The sequence below is a fragment of the Panthera tigris genome, chromosome D4, assembly GCF_018350195.1.
Source record: "Panthera tigris isolate Pti1 chromosome D4, P.tigris_Pti1_mat1.1, whole genome shotgun sequence".
Taxonomy (NCBI): Eukaryota; Metazoa; Chordata; class Mammalia; order Carnivora; family Felidae; genus Panthera; species Panthera tigris.
This window is the reverse complement of record NC_056672.1, coordinates 88,452,458-88,476,563: the sequence shown is the minus strand read 5'-3', so window position 1 is coordinate 88,476,563 and position 24,106 is coordinate 88,452,458. Positions and strand designations below refer to the sequence as shown.

General features: G+C 46.7%; 1 protein-coding gene across 1 annotated transcript in view; it reads right to left on the bottom strand.

The window, feature by feature from the left end:
* NUP214 (nucleoporin 214) overlaps positions 1 to 24,106 on the bottom strand; it is a 94,007-nt gene that overhangs the window by 20,840 nt on the left and 49,061 nt on the right. The window contains 6 exon segments of the mRNA XM_042964819.1: positions 5,805 to 5,875; positions 7,896 to 9,752; positions 11,829 to 11,890; positions 14,160 to 14,250; positions 16,851 to 16,929; positions 18,258 to 18,333. Coding sequence (XP_042820753.1) covers positions 5,805 to 5,875; positions 7,896 to 9,752; positions 11,829 to 11,890; positions 14,160 to 14,250; positions 16,851 to 16,929; positions 18,258 to 18,333 — 2,236 coding nt within the window.

The following is a 24,106-nucleotide window of genomic DNA, read 5'->3' as shown; positions in this document are numbered from 1 at the left end:
AACAAGAGATTACACAACTGTGCGAGTGCTTTCTGCTTTTTGGTCCTGCCTTTACTTCCTTTCCCTCAACAAAAGTGGGGGGTCAGTGGATAGGGATGCTTTTTATATTGAACAAGTCATTGTACTTGCAAGTCTTTTAGGCCCTGGTTGTTGTTCTTTTTTTTTTTTTTAACATCTTTATTGGGATGTAATCCATATACCATACAACTCACTGATTTTAAAGTATAAAATCCAATGGTTTTTGGTGTATCACATTATTAAGTTTTTAAAATGGTGGCAAAATATCATCTTGTCATTTTAACCGCTTAAGTATACCATTCGGTGGCACTAATTCTATTCACGATGTTGTGCGACCATCACCACGGTCTATTTCCAAGGCTTTTTCATCACCTCAACCCAAATTCTCAACCATTAAGCATCACTCCCATTCCCGCTCCCTAACAGCCACTGGGGGTCTCTGGTCTACTTCCCTGCTCCATGAATTTACCTGTTGTAAATACTTCATGCAGTGGAATCATACACTACTGGTTCTTTTATGTCTGGCTGACTTTATTTAGCATAATGCATTCGGGGTCCATCCACACGTAGTATGACTTGGAACTTCTTCCTTTTGGAGGACTGAAGAATATTCTACTGTGTGTACAAACCATATCTTGTTTATTCAGTCATCTGTTGATGGACACTTGGGTGCTTTCTTCCTTTCAGCTATTGTGAATAACACTGCTGTGAACATTGGCGAACAAGTGTCTTTGACTTCCTGCTTTCAATTCCTTTGGCTATCTACCCAGTAGCGGAATGGCCGGGACATCTGGTAGTTCTGTGCTCAGCTTTTTGAGGAGTCACCAAATCGTCTCCCACAGCAGATACACTATTTTATATTCCAACCAGCCTCGTGTGAGGACTCCAATTTCTCCACATCCTGGTCAACACCTGCTTTTCTCGGTTTTTGTTTTGTTCAATAATAGCCACTGGAGGGCTATGAAGCAGTGCTCTCATCGGTCATTTGTTTTGCTCCCCCCCCGTTGCCAGTAATTTCTTCTGGCTTCTTCTGTACTTCTTGCCAGTACATTTCCTCAATCTGCGGCATGACCTTCCTTCCACCTTCCCAAACCCAGACCTGACACACGCCCCCAGAATCCACCGTACCATCACGCTCACCTACGTCGGGCTCCCCTCTCTGGAAGTCAACTCCACAAGGCGTTCTGCCACTCTGAGTCCCACTGGGACAGACCGTTTTCTCAAGATGGTCACAGCAGTATTTCTAGACCCATGAGCTCTTCTAGAGCAGGAGGTGAAGTCTATTCCCCTCCTTTTACAGCTGGGTGGGATTGCAGGACTGCTTTGAATAACAGGATGCCACACAAGTGACACTTTGTGACAAGGTCATAAAAGGTCATATAGCTTCTGCCTGCTCCCTTTCTTTCTTGAAATTTCTCCCCGGAATCCAGTCACCACGTTGTGAGGAAGCCCAGGCCACAAGGAGAAGCCACATGCTCACGTTCTAGTCAAGAGCTCTAGTTAAGTTCTGAGCCAACAGCAAAATCAATCACTGGAGGTATATACATGCTGTTAGGTTTTGGGGTCATTTGTTACACAGCACAAGATAATTCGAATAACCACAGGGTAGGTGTGATTTCTCCACTATATGGATTTTGCTTGCTGTTACAACAGGAGTTAAGGTCTTCTGGATCCTAGCCAGAATCTACCTTCTACCCTTAAGATTTTTCTGAGGATACTCCTATCATCTGAAAGTTCATACGTTTTTACAGTGTGCATCACGCGCTAGCCACAGTCCTACAAAATGAGCACACAGCAATAAATGCAACACAGAGAGCCCCTTGTTATCAGTAAAAAAAAAAAAAAAAAAAAAAAAAAAAAAAAAAAAAATACTGATTTGAACTTCTGGCCCCTCCAACTGCAAACGTAATTTCTGCGAAGGAAGAATATGGGTAGGGCGGCGGGGGGCTAGTGACCAATTCGGAGTTTATCACAGTTAAGTTTTCGATCTCTCGGCTCCACATCATGCCTGTGAGTCCCCCGTGTGGCTCCAATTGATTCATTTTCCTAGCTGGATAAAATTCTATGCCAGGATAATACAAATTCATCTACCCACTGGAATACTGATAAACATTTGGGATGCTTCTAGTTTTTGGTTATTATAACAAAGTTGCTACAAACACTCCCATGACTGGGTGCCCATGCTCTTGAGTTTCTCTCAAAGCACACACATGGGAGACGGAGCTGCCTGTCTTTGTCCAATCACGCCACCTTGCAAGGTGGTCGTACCAAATCACAACCCGACCAGGGGTGGAAGCAAATTTCCTTTGCTCTGCACATTCGCTGGCATTTGGTATCGTTGGGCTTTTAATTTTTGCTGTCGTATAGGTGTAGATCTCTTTGTTGTTTTGATTTGTATTGCTAATTAAGTTGAGTATGTTTCTTGGTCCTTTGGCTACCCTTTAGCTTTTATAGTCTCTTATTTTTTCTTCTTTACACAAACTGTAATAAAATATACGTAAAACTTACCGACTCCAGTGGTTTTAAGCGTACGATTCAGTGGCATCGAGTATACTCACGATGTCGTGCAACCAACAGTATCTTCTTTTTAGAAAACCTTTTGCCTATTTTCTCTTGTGTTTAAGTTCACCAATTTTCTGTGTAGAGAGCTCAATGGGTTTTGACACGTAACTGTTTATAACCGTTCAAGACAGCAAACATCGCTTTAGTGCTCTAAAAGGCTCCTCTGTATCCCATGTTTAATGCCCTAAGACCAATCACTCTTCTGATTTCTATCATGCAAAGTTTCGCCTGTATTTGCCTCTTTAGGTGCCTGTACTCTCGTGTCCGGCTTCTTTCACGTAACACTACGTCTGTGGGATTTACCCCTTTTGCCTCGTAGAGAAGCGGCACGTTTGATTTCGCTGCTTGACAGTATTCCGCTGAATACACATATCACAATTTATTCATCCGTTCTTCAGCTGGTATGCATTTCTTGTTTTTAGTTACTATGAATATACCGCTAGGGACACTCGTATCCATACCTTCTAGTGAACAAAGGCACTCGTTTCTGCTGGTTACGTGTCTAGAAGCAGATACGCTGGGTCAATAGGAATTTTGTGTATCTAGTTTTGACAGTAGCAGGTGCTTTTCCAAAGCGGTTATACGGATTTATGCGCCCCCCCCCCCCAACACGTGGGAGTTTCTAGTTGCTCCACCCCCTCACCAATATTGGGTATTGTCAGCCCTTTCAATTTTAGCCATTTCGGTGGGGGTGTAGTTGTCTTTTTTCTTTTTGATTCGTATTGTTTATATATCCTGAATGCAATTACTCCGTCAGTTTCATAGGCTGCAATTTTCCTATTTCATGGCTTGCTTTACCCCAAAATTAGCAGAGCCGTAATTTTAGTGGAGTCAGATTTTCCTTCTGCCTGAAGAGTATCTTTTAGAATTTTCTTCAGGTCTGCTAGGCATAAATTCTCTCAGTATCTGTCTGAAAAACGTCCTGATTTCCCTTCACTCTTTAAAGATAATTTTCATGAGGTCTAGAAATTCCAGGTAGATAGACCGTCTCTGGCTTTCACTGTCACCGCTGAGAAGTCAGCTGTGAATCCAACTCTTGCCCCTTTGAAGGTAACCCGTCTTTTCTCCTGAGCGCTTTTAATGTTATTTCTTTATAGTTCTGTATAATGGGGCTTGGAATCAGTTTCCTTTTACGCATGGTTTGGCATTTGTTGGATTTTTGAATCTGTGGGTTAGTGTTTTCTACTGGTTTTGGAAATGTGTCTTTTTCTCTAATTCTGTCATACATTCTTTCTCTTTCTCTCTTCTCTGATCGAATGTTAAATTTTCTAAGATTTTGCTTTTACATTTTCCATCTGTTTTGCTCTCCATGATGCATGCCAGATAACTTAATCTGACCTACCTTTTATAGTTCAAGGGTCACCAAAGTATATAGTACCGTGGGCTAAATCCAGACCACTGCCTGTTTTTGTAAATAAAACTTAGTGGAAACATAATCACGCTCATTCATTTATTTACGGTCTACGGCTGCTTTTGCGTAGCATTAGGCAGCTGTGATGGAAACTACATGTGGCCCTCAAGGTCTAAAATATTTACTATCTAGCCCTTTGCACAAAGTTTGCTGATCTCTGTCCCAATGTATTATTACTCTCTTCGGCTGGGTCTAGAGATTTTAGATTTCCAGGATCTTAAATTTCAATTATATTTTCTATTAAGTTCCATGTGGTTCTTTTTTCAATTCAGCTATGACACTTTATCTCCCATTTTTTACTAGTATGCCCAATTTTGCCTTTTATTCCTACTGGACTCGTAAAACGATGGCTGCTTTATAGTCTAGGAGTCTTTACAAATGTATGTCTGATGTGTATTCTGGCCCTTGCTCACAGTTCCTTGTTTCCTTTTGTGACGGACTCATTTAGGCGTGGGAATCAATGTCCTTACAAAGTGTCCAAGGCCTAGAGTTGTTGCTTTTCGTCAAACGGGGTCGGTGCTGCTTCTGCCGGACATCTGCAGACATCACCATCCTACGATCCTGTCAGGCCACATTCACAAGCCGAGACCAGTGAATCTGGAGCCCCGGCTCGCCTTGGGGGAGGGTCTCTTTTAGACTCCCCACTTTGTGCACATCTCAGTGATCTCTGTCCCTTTGTCCTTTGCAACTATTAAAATAGGAAATGATAATTTTCTCAGATGAATAAATGCCCTCATGGCAAAACTGGCTCTTATGCTCCAATCACTTCCACAGGCACTCATTTTCCTTCGTAAAACACCTTGTCGGCTGCCCAGTGCTTTTCAAACTATGGTTTTTATGTTTCGTCTGCCATGTTTAGCCACGTCCGGCGAGGAACCCGGTTTAAATGACTTAACCTGCCGTTACCAGCTCCGAAGTGCCAAAGATCACGGACTAGGGCAGAGCCTAGCCTTCAAAGGAAAAGGATGATAAAGAAAACCCCTTCTGGAAGATGTGGAAGAAACATCTAATATGCCTGCTGTTTCATTAATTAACGGACAAATACCAAATCCACCTTTGGAAAGCCACCATCACGTCTGATACATCAGAGTATCTTTCTTTATTCTGATCTGAAAGCAGCTGGCATGTGATGTAACAACGCATTTCCTCCGGGCCCTGCTGCTTTCATGTGTGGAATGGGGATAATAACGGCACCTCCCTTAGAGAGGCGCTAACGATTACGTGAGTCAATCTGTGTAAAGCCCTTAAAACCGTGTGCACACACAGATAACAGCTAGACACACTGAAGCAACTCAGGTCACCGAAACGAGGACATACAGCTTAGTTGAGGGCCCATATGTGGTTTCTGTTCAAAATTATTCTTTTTGTCTAAACAACCATTTAAGAAGGTAAAAACTATTCTTAGCTCTTTTTAAGCTCTATTTAAGGACCTTAAAAAAACCCCAGAACAACAGAGAACAAAAAACAAAACACCACAAGGCCGAGGAGCAGATTTCAGCCCACGAACTGTAGGTCAACCCCTGGCCTAGCAGAACAGGCAGAAGATTGATAGAACTCACGCACTGTGCTTTTACAGTGCTCTCCTAGAGGACTGTCAAAAAAAAAAAGGGGGCTCAAAATTGTAGTGATTCTCTCGAATCAGAGGCTGAGACTTCCGTGTCCCCAAGGGAGCTAAAGAAGGCAGAGCTTGAGAACCATGTGAGGCTCTTTGCTGGCGTTCGACACACAGTTTGAATTGATTACGCTGTGTGGGAACAACGTGGATGGGTCTGACACATGTGGACACGAATGGAGGCAAACACACATCATTTACCTGGCCGAAGACTGTCCCGCCCGTACTGGCTGCTTGACCAAACAAAGAACCAGTGTTGCTAGACCCAAAACCTGGAAAATAAGAAGAAAACAAGTTTAACTTGGATGAGTCTTTTACGACATCAAGTATTTTGTTTTCAGATGGCATTCTGAGATACCGGATAACGAATGGACTCGGGAATAAAATCTGTTTTCCTATATAGGCAATGGAGAAAATTGAGTAATGAAGGCCTTTCTCGGGTCATCGTTAACGTTTTATTAGACTGTAAATTCCCAAATCCCGAAGACTGAATCCTTGTCTCCTGCCAAAGCCCAGGCTGGTACAGACTGCAGGGTGGGCCACGCTCAGGATAGCTTTTCCTTACTTTGCGGTCAAGGAGTCTTTCCAGTGACTGACTTAACGTCACAAATGTTTTTACTCCTTGGTTTCCTGTGATCTCAAACACCAGGTTCTCCTGAGGTACTTCCTCTTTTTTCTAGGTGGCGTAACAGGGCTGAGGTGCTGCTATGAACCTGGGAAAACTGGGCGGGACTGCATGTTAGCAACCAGAGAGCCCGAGCCAAGGAGCTGGAAGATGGGAGTTCCATGGTCATCCCTGTCACTGATCTCTAGGTAGGTGAGCTCAGGCAAGGCTCAATTCCTCCACCAGGGCTGGAGCAGACTGCTCAGGTACCTTTGCACGTTGTTACCAGATGAAAGAAGATTGCTTCAATGGTTCATACTTGTGTCTGAACAGTTTGATTATACTTGTGCCTGAGGGACTGTCAAGTTCAGACTGCAGAGAAAAGGATGCTCCCAAGAGCGCGCTGAACACCCTTCTCTTTAAGCCTCCCCAGGCCTTTCCCCCTTGCGACACCACATGAGCACATTCCCCAGAACTCAGGCCGGCCTCCTGACAGGGCAGCAGGTGGAGCTCAGAACTGTCTTTCGGCACTCTGTCTGTCCTTGGAGCTGAACCTGGCAGGAGCTTAACAAACACTTGCTGAAGGAAGGAAGGAAGGAAGGAAGGAAGGAAGGAAGGAAGGAAGGAAGAAATTTCCATGCTAATAAATTATAAACCATCTGCAAATAAATCATCACCAAGTGAACGAATGGGCAGTCACTTATACTCTTGCCCACCAAGAAATCATTAATCCCTGTTTCCCCCCTGCGGCCTAACTGCTGAAGAAATCGCCTTTCCTTAGATAATTACTAGAAACGGAAACTTAGAAAATATTCTCAAATTGTCCTGTTGATAACTTGTGGAAGTGAAAGCAGCTGAAATGGACACGCAACAGTGGGTTATGTTTTACTTTAAAAAGTAGTAACATTTAGGGGTGCCCGGGTGGTTCAGTCGGTTAAGTGCTGGACTCTTGGTTTCGGCTCAGGTCACGATCTCGCGTTTCGTGAGCTTGAGCCCCGCGTCAAGGCTCTGCGCTGACGGTGCGGAGTCTGCTTGGGATTCTCTTCCTCTCTCTGCCCCTCCCCTGCTTGCGCGCTCTCTCTCTCAAAATAAATAAATACACAAACTTAAAAAAAAAAAAAAGGAACATTTAAAGATTTGGGTTGTCGTTTTTTTCTTTAAAGTACGCTGAAAACAGGCAAAAAACCCTTTTCAAATGTAAGTATCTGCCGTTCTAGCAAGCAAGAAGGTGTCAGAGGAGGCAGGATATGAAACGCTGGCAGGGCAGTGAACTAGGACGAGGCACCCCGGAGTCTGGTTCTGGCTCCACGATTAGCACCTCATGACATTAGATGGGTCTCCTCGAGCCTTGACGGTTCGGGACGGAATAGCCTCCAAAGCAACTTCCAGATTTAAAGGTTCCGATTTATGAGTCGTTCGTTATTTGCCAGGACCTTAAGCTAAAGACGCCTGCGTTCTTCCCCATGGAACTGGCTAACGGGAGAATCTGCTGAGCAGCCCAACTGCAGCCATGGTGACGAGGCCAAGGAAAGTCGCGAGGCCGCCAGCGCTCCAAGCGCCCTTTTTGCATTTCTCGTTTTCCCTTTTCTTTTAACTCAAAAGCGATACAGGGTTTTTTTGTTTTTTGTTTCCTTCCCCCGCAAATATTTCAAATGACAGAGAGGACAGAGTCTTCCGTAAATTCTTACCTGAAGCTTGACAAAAGCTAAACCCAGAAGATGACGTGGTCGTGGTGGCGGCCGAGGTGCCACCGAACACGGAGCCTCCCTGCCCGAAGCCGGGGCTCTGCCCGAACGCGGGAGGGTTGCTTTGGCCAAACAGCACCCCTCCTGTGTTGGCAGAGGACTGTCCGAACGAGAAGGAGCTGGAGCTGCTGGTGCTGGAGGAGGCACCGAAGACGTTCGCGCTGGTGGACGCGGAGGTGGAGGCCGCGGGCTGGCCGAACGCGGGCACCGAGCTGAACCCAGGCTGGCTGAAGGAAAAGACGCTGGCGGGGCTGCTCGTCGCCTGCCCGAAGGCCGGGGCCTGGCCGAACGTCGTCTGTCCGAACACCCCGGTGGCCGACGCGCCAAAAGCGGGACCGCCGAAGCCGGAGCTGCTGGCGGGCGGCGTGGCGGCGGCGGTGGCGGCCGCGCCGGCCGCGCCTCCCGCCTGTGGCCCGAACAGGCCCGGCCCGGAGCCGGCGGCCGCCTGCCCGAACACGGGGGCGGCGGACGGGGCGGTGGCCGCGGGGCCGGCGAGCTGACTGAAGGCGGAGCTGGAGCTGGAGCTGGAGCTGGCGGCGGGCGGCTGAGCGAAGACAGAAGAGCCGCAAGTGGCGGTCCCAAACGCCGCGGTCTCCGCGGCCGGGCTCGGAGCAGCGCCGGAAACGGAGCTGGAGGTCGTGGGGGGACCTGGGGTTTCAACGGCCACGGGGACCGCGCCCGGGAGGGTAGCCGCGGCGGCGGCGGCGGCAGGCGGCCCGGGAGCCGAGAGCGTGGAAGCGGGGGAGGCCAGTTCCGTCTTGACGTCAGGGCCCGCGGGGGCCGCTGGCGTGGCCTCCGCGGCAGGCGTCGCGAGACCGCCGCCGGACGCCGCGGGGCCCGGGCTGCCGACTGCGGGCTGTGCCAGAGCAGGCTCTCTTTTAACCGGGTCAGAAGTCTGCGGAGGAGCCTGGGGAAGCGGGGCTGACGGCGGCTGCCCCAGAAGCGAGGTCGCGGACGCCGAGGCGTCGCCGTCGTCCGGCTTCTCGGATGAGGCCGAGGACGCGGCCTCTTCCGCGCTCTTACCAGAGGACGCGGGCAGGGTGGGAGCAGACCCTGAACTCAGGAGGCTACCAAACGACATCATGGGGAACAGCGTAGGCAGGGGAGCGGCAGTTGTGGCTGACGGTGGGGCAGGTGGGGGCGCTGTACTGCTCGTCTGTTGGCTTCCGAAGGAAAAACTAGTCTTGCTACCACTTAGGGACAGCCCGCCGAAACCCAGAACTCCAGAGGATCCCGCACTGGCTACGGGCAGAGCGCCGAAAATGCCAGTCGAGGGACTGCTAGTGCCCGCGCTGGTGGTGGCTGCCGGAGGGGCCCCTGTGGCTGCGGTCACAGAGGAGGTCACGGGGGGTTCTGCGTGCTTCCCTAACACGGGAGGGCTGGTAAAACTAAACCCCGAGGGGACAGTGGAAGTCTTGGTTGGCTGTGCGCTAGTCAGGCCTGTGGATGGAGCCTTCACGGCTGGCTTTGTAGAATCGTCTGCTTGGCCAACCCGCAGTCCTGAAAAACTGCCCAAAGTCTCTCCAGCCAAAGAACTCGGAAACAGAAGCTCTCCCAACTTGGATGGCGGGGGTTCCGGCTTGCTAGAGGTGGTGGAAAGAGCGATTCCAGAAGGGGCCGCAGGTCTGCTGCTTGAAGGCGCAGACTCTGCCGGAGAGGCAGCGGTGGCTGCAGTGGTGGTTGATGCGGTCATCCCCGAGGGCGGCGAGCTTTCAGGAACCGTCTCATAGAAGGGTTTGCCTCCCCCACCAAACGGGAACGCGTCGAGCTGGTTTGGCTCTTTAGTGGGGGGTGCTGCCCCTAGCAAGAAACAGAAATGAGAAAATGGGTTGGATTTAGCGCAACACGACCCATCACGTTCCAAGCCCAGCCTCCCCTCGATACAGCAGGGACAGATGTTCAACCACAGCGCTTTTCCTCGGGGACACAGAGTGAAGGCTTTTTCACAGGAGCGCTCGCTCTCAGTTAGCTCACCCGGGTGAGGAAGGCAAATGTCCTTTCCGTGACCGTTACGTCACAGCAAGCACACAGCACCGTGTGAATACAGGAAATTCACAGTACTCTCCCAAAAGAGAAAAAAAAAGGTATCTTGTCTCGTCTGCCCCGTGTGCGCTTTCCTCGAGAACATTTGTGACGCGGTGCTCGCCTATGGACCGCCCGGTAGGCCGGGAGTTGATCCAACATGGAAATTCCTGCTGCGTTTTTTACGGACTAAGAAAGTGTCAGTCCACAGACGACTATTTTTACGCACAACAAAGGGCTACTTCCTAGTGAGCGCTTTTACAGAGGCAGTGTGGCCTCCTGGTCAAGGGCACGGGCTCTGGAGCCAGGTGCTCTGCCGCTTGCTCGCTGCACCACTCTGGACAAGCTACTTTACCTCTCTGGGCCTCAGTTTCCCCATTTGGAAAATAAGTGTAGTAAGAGTAGCTACCTCAAAGAGCTGTTATAAACATAGAATGGAATACAGGTAAAGGTCTGGTCAAACAGTAAGTGGTCGATAAATAAAAGTAACCCACTTTTCTAGTTTACGAAGTAAAATCGGTCTATTACAGTGTTTACTGATATTTCTAACTCCATGTTGTTTTAAGAAGTCTGGCTGTCACAAATTCTTGGGAAGGCCGCAGGGCCCCAACTCCCCGGGGGCCATTTCCTGTTGTATCACTGCTGTTACGGAGCTGCCTATGGTTCTGGATCGTTGTCTAGTCTCGTAGTGATTCAAATGTTTACAGAATTACCACTGCATTTCCCTACTGTCTGACTTATGACCTCCGCCGGTTATTATTTTGTTCCTCTTAATCCTTTTAGATCACGGAGTTGTTTTTGCTCTGGAAAGTGGGACAGGGGAGAAGATGAGCCTCGGGGGTATTCTGCCACATCTAAGTGGGCAAAGGTTACGAAAACAGTTTAAACAATCACTATTGTAGAAAGGAAGGAAGGAAGGAGACCATCAACCCTTTAAGTGCCACAGACAAACCAGGTTTAGGGAGTCTGCTGTGCTTTCAGCCCCCGATCTGCCCCCAGATCTTAAGGGACCCCTTTTCTCCCAAAACCTCCTCCACTCGAGCTGGCACAGAGGACACGCTCAAAACACGCTTGTTGAGCGAACGGAGGAAAGACGGTCAGTGTGTTGTTCATTATAGGGAAGATCTGGAAATAACCTAAATATTCGGCAGGTAAATGGGTTCAATAAATCACAGAAACCATGTGGCCATTAACACGTGACATTCATATAAGATTTCCAGTAACACTGGAAAATTCGTAAGAGCCTGTGTTAAAGGAAATGAAGCAGAAGAGGAAACAAAAGAAATACAGAACCTGAGGGGTACGACATGGGATTTTAGAATATATCACTTTCATAGGAAGAGCTTGCTTTTTCAAATAAAGGAAAAATCAACTTAGTTCTTTAAACGGAGAGCTAGAAGGCACTTAAAAAATACATTTGGTTTCTTTACAGGTCCTCAAATTCTCTTAGCCATTAAAAAGATGTCGGCTGATGGCTATGTAACAACACACAGAAGGACGAGTGTGTTTGCCGACAGGTTATCCGGGAGAGAAGACGAATCCGGTCTTGTGAGGATGAGCAGATGGAGAAAGGAATTCTAATTCACATGTTAACATCCGCATTTAAAGCCCAGCCTTGCTTTCCCAGAAGCAAATCCGTTCCTTGTTCTGAACTTAAAAAGTCAACAGGAGTCCTCCCCTTTAGTTTCTTAAATGCGGCTTATTTCGAAGGCACACTGTCAACACCAAACTTGCTGCAGATGCTTTAAGCAAGACTCAGCAGCAAGGAAAATGTCAACACATCTGTACAAAAACCCAGCACCTGTTTAGAGAAAACACAAAAGAAACGCTGCGCCGTGCAGGGAGAGACTGTACCTTGTGCGGCAGTGACATTAGAAGACGGGGTTGGTGTGATTATCCCAAAATTAAAGCCAGTCCTAGGGAGCGCAAGGAGAGAGGTTAAAGAGGAACAAACACCGAAGGCACAATCCTGCCCTTCTTAATGTTACGTTCACAACTCATTTGTACGATCGATCTGCTCGTAGGCACTCACAACCGAGACGATAAACGACAGCAGAGTAAAAGCGTGGATATCTCAGAGGCAGGAAGCCGCTCCCAGATCTCGAGGCGGGGAGCGGCAATCGGTGGGCGAGGCCAGGAGGCCCCGGCGGGGCTCTGCAGCCTGGGTGGGGACCCGTGGTGCGGAAAGCTAAGCAGTGACGGAGATGCACCGGGCGTGGGGGGCGTGGGCACGGTGGCTGGGGCAGACCGTCTGCCCCGGGACGGAGGCAAGGGAGCCGGGTCAGGGAGAACCCCTGAGAAGCCACCCCGAGATCAAAGGGCTCATCGGGAGCACGCCATGCCGCTAGCGGACGTGGAGGAGAGCACGAACTCCGAGCCCTCGGCTGGGAAAATCCGGTCCGAAACCTTTGTGGACTCCCTCTATCAACCTCTCTCTCTCCTAACGTAGATTTTCTTCAGATGTCTTGACCTAAGTCAAGACACCACGGTCAAAGGACAAATTCGGCACAAGCGGGAACCAGAAGAGATGACCCACTGTGATCAAAGTTCAAATGGCAAATTTAAAACTACAGTTCTAAGGCATCAGGGGCCAAGCACGGCAAATACAGTAAGTACTGTAAGGACTTAGGTTTTGCTTACCCATCAGTGCCTTCCTCGAATGGACAAAAACCATCCAAGAAGATGTGTTAGAAGCATTTTATCACATTACAAAAAATAATCCTTTCTTTGTCTCAACCTTGGTGACGAAATTTTATCTAACAGAGGTGAGCCACTGACCCGGGGACCCAAACCTTTTCACCTTATTTTAAAAATGGGAAGAAGAGTATCCGTTTGCAGCAGCGAAGACTGTTAAGTGTTTGTAAAAGAAGCAGTAACTCCCGGCGCCAACCTACTCTCTCAAAGTGGCTCCAAACGATCTTTGAGAGGATAAAACGACGACTTACATTAAAGAAAAAGTAATCTGATAATTTCCCCCTCAAATTCTATTCTAACCCCTCTTGCTCTTGACGTGTTATGGCTGAAGGACACTCAGGAAACAATGACATCGGGGGAGAGACTGTGGGAAGCAGAATTCCAGTCCCAAGAGCACAAAGTGAAAGGGCTTCAGAGGCTTTTCTACTGGACCTGAGCACGCAGGCTTTCCACGGGCAAAAACCTTCGGACAGGTTTTTATCTCCGCTCCACAGACCCAGCTCCCCTCCGGGAGGAGGAGGACGCTCCGGCCCCCTTCACGGGGTTCAACAGAAGTGCCTCGGGCACAGAACAAAGGCACCCACCCTGTGAGGCGAATCAAGGCTCCCGTGGAATGACGGCCGGAAGACTTTCCCATTTTTCAAAATGACTCAACTTTACAGGTACAGTCATCATTATTCTTAAAGAAATGGGACAGGAACATTTCCCCGTATCTCCACAAGACCCAGATTTCCAAAGGGCTGTGGTCCTTCACCACCTCCTCTCAGTGGAATGTAGCGCCCTCTCGAGCAGGAAAGCCAATCTCAACGTCACCCCCAGCCCCCAGATGGCGTCGGAACGCAAAGAGGTCAGTGTCATAAGCTAGAAGACCAACCACAGAATCTGACACAGACCCACTGCTCAAAGAAAAGGAGGCTAACCCTAGAAAGCAAAACAAATACATCTATAGTAACACATATATACACTTGGGATGGAAAATGGGAAATACAGTTGGCCCTTGAACAAGGCAGGGGTCAGGGGCCCCCACCCCCATGCAGCTGGAAATCCATTTAAAACTTCCGACTCCCCAAAACTTAACCACTAATAGCCTCTTGCTGACCGGAAGCTTCACTGACATCATCAACAGTTGGTTGACCCATGTTATGTGTACGACACGCTGCCTTCTTACGATACGGTAAACTAAGAAAAAATATTACGGAGAAAACCAAAGGAAAAATACATCCATGGTATTACCGGAAGCTACGGGGAAAAAAATCCGCGTGGGAGCGGACCCATGCGGTTCAAAGCCCCGTTGTTCGAGGGTCAAGTGCAGGCCTGCACGAGGATGATAAGCTAGTGTTGCTGACATCCTATGTGTTACTGAAGGTGGTAAGAGCTCTGGGCTCATATGCATTTAATAAGCAGATACATATACCTACTGACGGTAAAACCGGGGGAAGCTACCTATACGGTTGCTGGCGATCTGCCACAAAAATGAAGTTTGTTACTGACCCTGATGGAGAAAATGAGAAAGGCTTGCTGAACTGCCCAGCAGCAGATGGGGTAGAAGTCACAGCTGTTTCTATCTTGGATGCCCCTGGCCCTGAAATTATGGGAAGAAAAAAAAAAAAAAAAAAAAAAAATGAGAACATGACACGAAAGCTGTTAGAAACACCGTTCCAGGTTGTCGTTCTCTGCGGGTCCAGCCTGTGGGCCTCACCGTGCTCTCCGACAGGTCAGGTCAGCATCAAGGCCCACGAACTTACTTGCTCGCCGGCTCTGTCAGTGTTAACTCCAGACCAAAACAGGCCACGCTCTCCTCTCCGGAAAAGATACCAAAAGAATTCGAGGGTAGTTTAAATTGAAACCACTGAAAGTAGTTCTATAATTTTATGAGAATTTATAATAAAGTTTTAGAATGATGGAAATATACACTGAAGGAAGGAAAAAAAAAAAAAAAAACCCAAAGAGAAAGAGGTTAGTATGTGAAATATCTCTGAGTAGTGACTTCATGACCATTTGCTTTCTCCCTACCTTTCTGTATTTCTCAGAGTGGATGGTTTTATGTTTCACAAATAACGGCTTTTTTAAAAAAATTACAAAGGTCATACGTGAGTACTGCCACACAGCAAAGCTAAAAGTGCAATCCATTCTCTTCCCTAGGTTCAATTTCACTGTAACTACTCATTAACGGTCTGGGGTATTATCTTCAGTTTTCCCCCTACTGCTCCACTTTAAGAGGGGGAGGAACAGGGAACACTACATTTAAAAAGCCCAAAGCAAATCACACGTTTAAAAAAAAAAAAAAAAAAAAAAAAGGACATTCTCCTCAAATGAGTACAGGGTAGAGGATTTTTAAAGCTACTATAAAGCAATGTGGTGTGTATAAGGGTATCTTGTGCAACCTTGGTCATCATCTTGAAAAATCAGAAACGATCTCAACTATCAGCACAATACTGGTAAAACTTAACAGGGTGCAGGTCCTCGGCTGCAATTAAGACAAGTGACGGAGAGGGGTGTCAGATCTGGAAAGATGAACAGAGTATGTATTGTAATGGGGGGAGGGCAGGTACCAGGTTCCAAATCAATAGACACAGGATACACCTATTTTTGTTTGAAAAACAACAATGAAGTAACCTTCCAGACACGCAGATTAAATTAAGGGTGGTTATTTCTGGAACTCGAATTTAAGAGGCAGCGTTCACTTTCTACCTTATAGGTCTCTTCACCGCAGATGGTTTTGTGCATTTATGGTAGTTTTATAATCAGAAAGACAACAACGGTACTTCCATTCTTAATTAATAAGAGAACTATTTTGCAAACTTGGAGACAGTATCTTCAGAGAGATTTTTCTACCCTCAGACGTCCTCTTCCTTTGGTTACCCAGCATGTGAAAACACAAGTAAACGTCTAGCAATGAAAGACAGGATTTCACAATCACTGCTGAATCATGCACGTCAGAAATATCTTTGCAAGTCCCGCTAACTGTTTAAGACGTAGGTGAAGCAAAATTTCTTAGACTTCCTTAGTTCTTAAGTTCAGGAGGGACAAAAGCTCTCTAAGGTGGGCCTTGAAGAGGCTGGGATGTGTGGTCTTTCAAAACTTTCCAAAACATTAGCCAGAAATGGAAACCAGCTTCTTAATCTGAATCCTTAATAATCCTAACGGAATTTTCTTCTAACTGAAAACTTCAGATCCCAGTCAAGAAGGGAGACATGGCTCCCTCCCCTGGAAAGCCTGCCCGGTAACAGCCAGTCCTGCACTAATCCACATTCTGGACAACTGAGGGGTACGCACTAACGAGTGCAAGGCCTATTTACTGAAGATGAACCCAATATCCAGCTTTCGATTCTAGAGAAAGGCAGAACGACTGTGCAGCTGAGGAGAAGACGATGTTCGGAAAGTGGGCGGCTCGGTCTCTAACGGAATTTGCCCGGACACCCACCTGGGAGCATGAGCGAAAACAAAAGCCGGAGCCCAGGGAGTGGCATACACGCAGAACCGCGGGCGGCACAAGGCCCCAGAAGCCAAAAGGAACACAGGCCAAGTAAAGGGGCAGTAAAGAAGGGGCCAAGGGAAGGGGATGCTGCGAAGACCCCACATCATCAGCATCTACACAAGAGAGCTCTTCTGCTTGCATTGGTTTGGGCAATGTGGACCCCTTGGTCAAAGCACTGACGGCGACTATAAAAACTACTAATCTGAGCTAAGGATAACTCAGCTCGAATGGGTACTGGGAATTGTGTGAAGCCATAAAATCGGGACACTGACATCACTATCGTCTACTCTGAAATTTTTCTATTACCACAGATCTGTTTTCCTTTCTGCATTTTGCAAGCTTTGAATGACCACTGTGAACCAAGAGGACTTTTCAGTCCTTTTAGTAGAAGAATACAGCTCGAGTTCCACTCCCCTCCCGTAACTTTGATTATCCGGCAAAAGGCCAGTGAAGACAACACAATTGCTCCTTTTCGGGAAAAGCATTTTAAGGAAGATTTTTCTCCTACTGCGCTCAAATTTCAGAAGTCTGCAGGGCTGATGAAGGGTCACAGATTTCCTGGACATTCTTCATTGACTGAAGCCTTCCAAATATCTCTCTACTTGATTTCCTATGTCAGTGGCCTCTGTGATCTAGAATACTAAACTCTCTTGTGGAGGGTTTCTTTCACCTTGATTTTCACTAAAATGAAAATGCAAACTGACCTGAGGCTTTATCACCAGATGACAACTGACCGGACACTGGCGTGGGCCCCGACGGCTTTAGGGAATTTATTAGAGATCCCTGTAACAGAACACAGGCAGAACATTCATGTGAAACCATTAACCATCCTTTAGAATAAAGAAACACGTAAAATGAGAACATAATTTAAAAGTAAGCAAGCATAAACTTTCATTTAGTTTAATTTTTAAAAACCTTATCATCCAAAGTCAGTATGTTTAAATGCTTATCGTGTGTAAGAGTATATCAGAGCATGGAATATTCTGCAAGCTCCAAGAATACAGTCTTGCCTACCTAGCTTGTGGCTATTTTCCCAGCACCCAGCACAGTGCCTGGCGGATAGGAGGCACCGGAACATCCGGTAATGAATAAGGAAATGAATGAAATGGGTTCTGGCTCTCAGTACACGTATAATAAAATTAAAAAGTGGAACTGTTCAGCTTCTCCATCTCCAGCAAATGTTCCTTTACTCTTATTGGTTATGACTTCTCCTTACCCATGTGTTGTTCTCCAAGGTCAACACAGAAACCTCCAGAAGAAGGACCAAATGCTAAACGCTTAAATGCCATTGTAACAATCAGAGAGCCATGCTGAGAACTCACAAGAGGCAAGTTGTGAGGTTCAATCTCAAACACAATGTGAAATTACTCCTCTCAGAGACAGGTGAGAGTGGCAGAGAAACCAGGTCTTCTCAGGGAAGGTTTCAGGGATAGCTTGATCTATCTGTCAGCTGTCTCCAATTGTTTTCTTCTGGATTAACTGTTTACTATATAACTGCTTACAAGATTTTTGTTAAGAGACGATGCTCATCAGGCAAAAGCCTAAGCGTAGACGTAAGGGATACCACTGCGCACGCAAGCTCCGAAAAACAGGGATTGCGGCAGAAAGCCGGAGAAGCCACCCCGCCAAAGCACTGATCCTGAAAGGTGCGATGTAAAAGCCACAGAGGGAAGAAGGTACAAGAGCCGGCCTCCAGCTCTGGCTCCAGCATTTCCTAATCGTGTGAGCTTGCACCCGTCACTTGTGCCTCAGGTTCTCATTAGGGAAACACGCATAAACACCTGCCCCGTTCTACCACACACGGTTGTCGTGTGGGTTATTGAAGGTAACGTCCAATGAAAGTAAATCACACGCCCAAATCACCCAAACGATCGTTAAGGTACTGGAACTGTGACCCAAGATTCCTAGAGGCAGAATGTCAAATGGCCTACAAAGACAACCTCAGGTCCTGACTGACCTACTGTGTCAAGACTGACATAAATTCTAGGGAAAGGATCACAGGTCTTTGTCGGACTTATAGTTTGTTAAAACAAAGCTGAGACTTGAAACAGTACTGTCTTCGAAGACAGACGTCGCAAGGCCGTTCACGAGAGCAAAAACCAGGAAGTCACCTGTTTAGCCGGGTTGGCAGCTGCCGGAGTCACCGCTGGGTGGGGCGCTTTGGCTGCAGGGTATGGCACCGAAGAGCTGAGAAACACAAAAGCGTACACTCAAGAGAAAGGCACGGGGGTGAAAATGACCTTCATCTCTGTGCCTGCCTTCTAGCCAATAAATGATACCAATATCGGGCAGAATCTGTTTGGGACCCTATCCGAAGTCATCTGACACTTTTCTGAAGAATCGCTTGTTGAAATGAAATTTGCGTCTCCAGCATAAAAGTCAAAGCAGTGAGCTTAAAACTTTTTTCCTTCCTGCCATCCTGAGAATGAAAGTTAAAACTATTCAGAAGGAGAGCTTTTTTCTAACCTGGAGAGTAAGCCCCCTCCCGTCCCCATCCCCGGTTCTACACTCTGGGGAATTTAGAACTCGTACGCCTAATGCTCTTTTCCAAGCCTGAGTCTAGACACGAGTCTAGAATCGTGCCGGATTCTCTTTTCCAAGCCTGAGAAAATGTTCCACTGGACCCACGGGTTGTATATGATCTGCTGTGATAAATGGCTCCGAAGTGTTTCGCAAAGAGGAGACATTCAGCTTCTCACAGCAACCACCCCCGAGAGCCCAGTGCTCGCCAGGTCAGCGTACAAGAGAGTCAAATGTACCGCTGTTCCGTATAACCTGCGCCTTTGCTGCAGTCTGAAAGGGTATCTGCTATTTGTAGAAAAGAGATCTTTACGTTAACTCTGAACGCGGTGTGCAGGGAACGGTTATTTCAGTAATTATTTAGTGTTCGTGTGTGAGGGGAAAAACCGGCCTGCTTAATGCAATCAAGGATAAGAGTTCTATTCTCGGCTCCTGGGAGCAATTCATTTATCTGTCCTCAGTCCAAAGCTACCCTGGCTGGTAAGTATAGCAATAGTAGCTGTAGGATCTGGCTTTCTTTTTCTCAATTCCCCCTAGGCTAGGGAGGATTGGTATTTTTCCATCAAAAAATTAATGTGGAAGAGGAAAGACAAAAATAAGCCCATGCCTCACGGAAGAAAATTATCAAACGATTTAGCAATCTTACAAGCACCTCACGATTCTCGGCTGGATTAATACAGAGACCTTCCCAAACTTTGTTAGATTGAGACAAGAAAAAATGGAGTCATTTTCAGTGAAACAAATCCCCTTCGCTTTTCCCTGAAGACAAAAGAAGCTACAAACGTGTTCTCCGAAGAAAACAAGTCTCTGTTCCCCTGAGATGTCCCACCACAGGAAGGAGGAGTGTGCAAGCAAGGCTTCTGGGGCTGAGAAAGCCCCAGGCAGACATGGCAGACTGGGGAAAATGTGGTCTGAGCTCATAAAAATCACAAGGGAAATAATCTTTTATGCTTTCCCAAAGACAAACAAAAAAGAAACTACTGGTAAAAATGAAAGCAGCAACTTATCCAACTTTAGAACATGTTTTCACGCCCAAAACTTAGTTATGACGCGACGGTAAGTTAAACCACGCGTGAAACAGGGTGAGTGTCATTACTGTTCCAGTTGCTTGTGATAATGCTATCGAATCCCTCGGGGATTCCGAGTCCCCAGACACACATCAGGAACTCCCACGCCGGGCCGTGTGACAGCCTTGCAGAGAAATGCCGTTCGGCGCAGTTGCTGACAAACCAAAGGACTACACTGGATCTGTTGTGACCCAAGAGAGCGACAGAACAGAGCGGTGACTTCATTCCACTTTCTAGCAGCGCAGGCCTGACAGGGACGGTCAGAACCTCATCTGACGGGCTCCGTTCCAGAAAACAGAAGTCAGGGGACCGCAAGCGGAAGCGGCACTGCACCGGCGCTCCAAGGAGACACCTGATGGCAGAGGTCTGCGGATGGCGTCGCATTACCGGTGACACTTGAGCGCTTTTTTTTTTTTTTAAATGCTTTTTGTAAGTTTATTTTGAGAGAGGGAGAACATGCACAAGTGGGGTAGAGGCAGAGAGAGAGGGAGAGAGGATTCCAAGCAGGCTCCCTATTGTCTGCACAGAGCCCGATGGGGGGCTTGATCTCATGAACCGTGAGATCGCGATCCGAGTTTAGATGGAGCTTAACTGACTGAGCCACCGAGGCGCCCCTCGAGTGCCGCTTTAAAACACGTGAATGAGGGGCGCCTGGGGTGGCTCAGTCAGCTGAGCGTCCAACTTGGGCTCAGGTCATGACCTCGCTGTTGGTGAGTTCGAGCCCCGCAGACGGCTCGGGGCCTGGAGCCTGCTTCAGATTCTGCTTTTCCTCCTCTCTCTGCTCCTCCCATGTTCATGCTCTTTCTCTGTCTCTCAATAATAAATAAACGTTAAAAAAAAAAATTTAGAACACGTGAGTGAGTAATGGGGTCTCACCGGTCTTGGACGGTGGTTCCTGGAGAAAAACCCTTCCAAGAGAATCTAAGTTCTCTGGCTCCCCATGCCCCAGACCACTCTGATAAAGACTAACTGCAGGGGAAAATCCCAAATATCATAAACACGGGAAACTGTCTCAAAGACTGCCTGGAATGCAGAAAAGTCACTCTGCTCTCTGTCACCTGCCGCACCCTATCAGAGCCACCTGCACAGGCGGCGGGCTGATGTGTGTTGTAGGGGTGCGTGTTCCACACACAGATAGGAGACCGAATTGTTAAGACTGTGAAGCATTCAAATGTCACCTAAGCCCTTTCTTAATGTCCTTTAAAGGTTAATGAATTTCACTAAGGTAAATATACTGTGGTGAAAGGGGCCAACTACTCATTCTTTTACCCTATTTTAACATTTTTCTTAAAGCAATCTCTAGACCCAACGTGGGGCTCAAACTCACGACCCTGAGGTCGAGAGTTGTGTGCTCCACCAACTGAGTCAACCAGGCGCCCCTATTTCAACATTATAAAGGGCTTAAAAACCAAGGAAGCTGGTTATGCCCTAGTTCGATACATCTTAATCCTGACCACGAGTATCTTGTTAGGTACTCACATCTGACATAGCGGATCTAACCCACGAAAGCTGCTCAAGTTAACCAATGAACTAGGAATTTCTGGTAATAGTTTAAAGACAGGTTAAGGCAAGTAAGGAGACAGGACAACATCTCAAGAGCAAATGAAGAAACAGAGCAAACAGAAATCAGGAGAGAAGAAGAAAGATGATGATAGAAGATACGGAAAACAAAAGGCATCCGTCCATTTTCTCACCTGTCAGATGGGCAGTCACCCTGAAGTCTGGCCATAAATGTGACACCCCGGGCAGAGATACAGGCAGGCAGGCACCATACAAGGCTTGTGGGAAGACAAATAAATGTGCCAACAACAGTCACAATTCCACACACGTGACTATCCAAGCACACAGATGCCTCCTTGGCCTCAGCAGTCCTGCACTGGAGAATCGATCCTACAGATACAGCTGCCCGAGTGTGCCAAATGATCAATGTGTCCAATAGCATTCCTGATAACGACAGAAGATGAGCATCCCCAATGCCAATCAGTGGAAGGGGGGAGAAAAGAGCTATCGGTTCATTTTTAGGAGTTTCTTATGTCTGGCAGTGAAGATTGTGACTGCCGACCGTTGTCCCCTGTTGGCCAATTTTATGTCCCTGAAGACTCAGATACTATCCAAGATATCATTAAAGGTCTTCTAACTCAAACTGCGGTTCTTGAATGTCCAGATGCCAAATAACTTACATAATGTAAATTGGAGCTGCATTAGAGTTCTGAAAAAGATCTATGTTAAATGTAAACACAGGATTCTGTCACGGATTTAGAAGGACATGGAAAATGTCCACAACTAAGTTTCATGACGAATCTGAAACAGGAAGTTACAAAGCAGCATGTATTCCAACTTTACTTTAAGAAACAAAATTTTCACAGAATAAAGATGAATAAGTAAATAGAATAAAGATTTTAATTTTTCTATCTGGTTTTCATAATGTCTACAATGAGTATTTATAATGAGAAAAACCTTGAGGAGCAGTTTTTTAAAGGTTATGGTCATTACTAGTTATTTTTAAAGCGGGGCAACATCTTTAAGTCAGTGAAAGAAAAAACTGTCAACCCAGAATTCTTGGTGAAAAGATCTTTTAAAAACAAAGGTGAAATAAAGCCTTTGGCAGACACACAAGAGCTGAGAGAATTCAGATCTACACCTGAAGAAATGTCAGAGGAAGCCCTTCAAGCAGAAGGAAACCCAAACAAAGAAATGAAGGACACCGGAAATGATAAAACCACCCATGTAAGCAAAAGAGGTTTTTTTTTCTTCTTTGGATCTATTCAGCGGTGTCTGGGTGGCTCAGTCAGTTAAACGGTTAAACGTCTGCCTCTTGATTTCTGCTCAGGTCATGATCTCATGCATCCTGAGTCTGAGCTCCGCCTTGAGTCGCACTGTCAGCCCAGAGTCTGCTTGGGATCTTGGGATTCCTTCTCTCCCCTTTTCTTTCTCCCCCTCCCCTGCTCGCTCGCTCGCTCTCTCTCTCTCTCTGTCTCTCAAAAGTTAAGTAAATATTAAAAAAATCAATTTAAAAGATAATGAACTGTTTATAACAACATATCATGGAATTGATAACGCAGGTAGAAGGAAAATGTACAAACAATGACGATATTGCAAAGGTGGGCAGGGCAGAAATTGAAGAATACTGCTCTAAGATTCTTATGTGATACCTTAGTGGTACGATGTCACTTGGAGACAGACTGGGGTAAGTTAAAGATGTGCACTGTAACCATAATGCAATCCCCAAATTAACACACAGTGCTATAACTGATAAACCAACGAAAAAGATAAAAGAAATCATAAAAAATACTCAACCCAAAAGAAGTTGCAGAAAAAGAAGAATAATGGAACAAAGAAAAGATGAGACAAATAGAAACCAAACAGCATTATGTTGATTTAAACCCAACATGATATAGGGGGGCCTGGGTGGCTCAGTCAGTTGGGCATCCGACTTTGGCTCAGGTCATGATCCTGAGGTTCATGAGTTCGAGCCCTGCGTCGGGCTCTGTGCTGACACCTCGGAGCCCGGAGCCTGCTTCAGATTCTGTGTCTCCCTCTCTCTCTGCCCCTCCCCCACTCATGCTCTGTCTCTCTCTCTCTCTGAAAAAGAAACATTAAAAAAAAAAAAAAAACCCAACATGATATAATCACATTGAATGTAAATGGTCTATGCACTCCAATTAGAACAGATTGGGTGCCGGGTGCCTGGGTGGCTCAGTTGGTTAAATGTCCGACTCTTGGTTTCAGCTCAGGTCATATCTCGTGGTTCGTAAGTTCAAGCCCTGTGTTGGGCTCTGCACTGACAGTGTGGAGCCTTCATGGGATTCTCTCTCTCTCCCTCTATCTGTGCCCATCTGCCCCCCAATCTCTCTCTCTCAAAATAAGTAAACTTAAAAAAAAAAAAAGTAAAAGTTAAGTAAAATGAATCTTGACGCTTACTTAACACCAAGACAATTTAATCGGGGCGGGAGGAGGCAGGGAGTCTTTCCAACAAATGGTACTGGGACAACTGGATACCCACTTGCCGAAGAATGCAGTTGGAGCCCAATGTCACACTATTTACAAAAATTAGGTCACAATGGATCAAAGACCTAAACGTAAGAGCTAAATCTAAAACATTTAGAAGAAAACATAGGTGTAAACCTTTGTGACCTTTGACTGGGCAAGGGTTTCTTAAATACGATTACGATACCCAAAGCAGAGGCAGAAAAAAATAAAAAAATAAACTGAACTTCACCAAAATGAAAACTTTTGTGTTCCAAAGGACACTATCAAGAAAGTGAAAGGTCACCTGAAGAATGGGAAACAAACAATCCATTTTAAAAATGGGCAAAGGATCGGGGCGGCTGGGTGGTTCAGTCGGTTAAGCGTCCGACTTTGGCTCAGGTCAT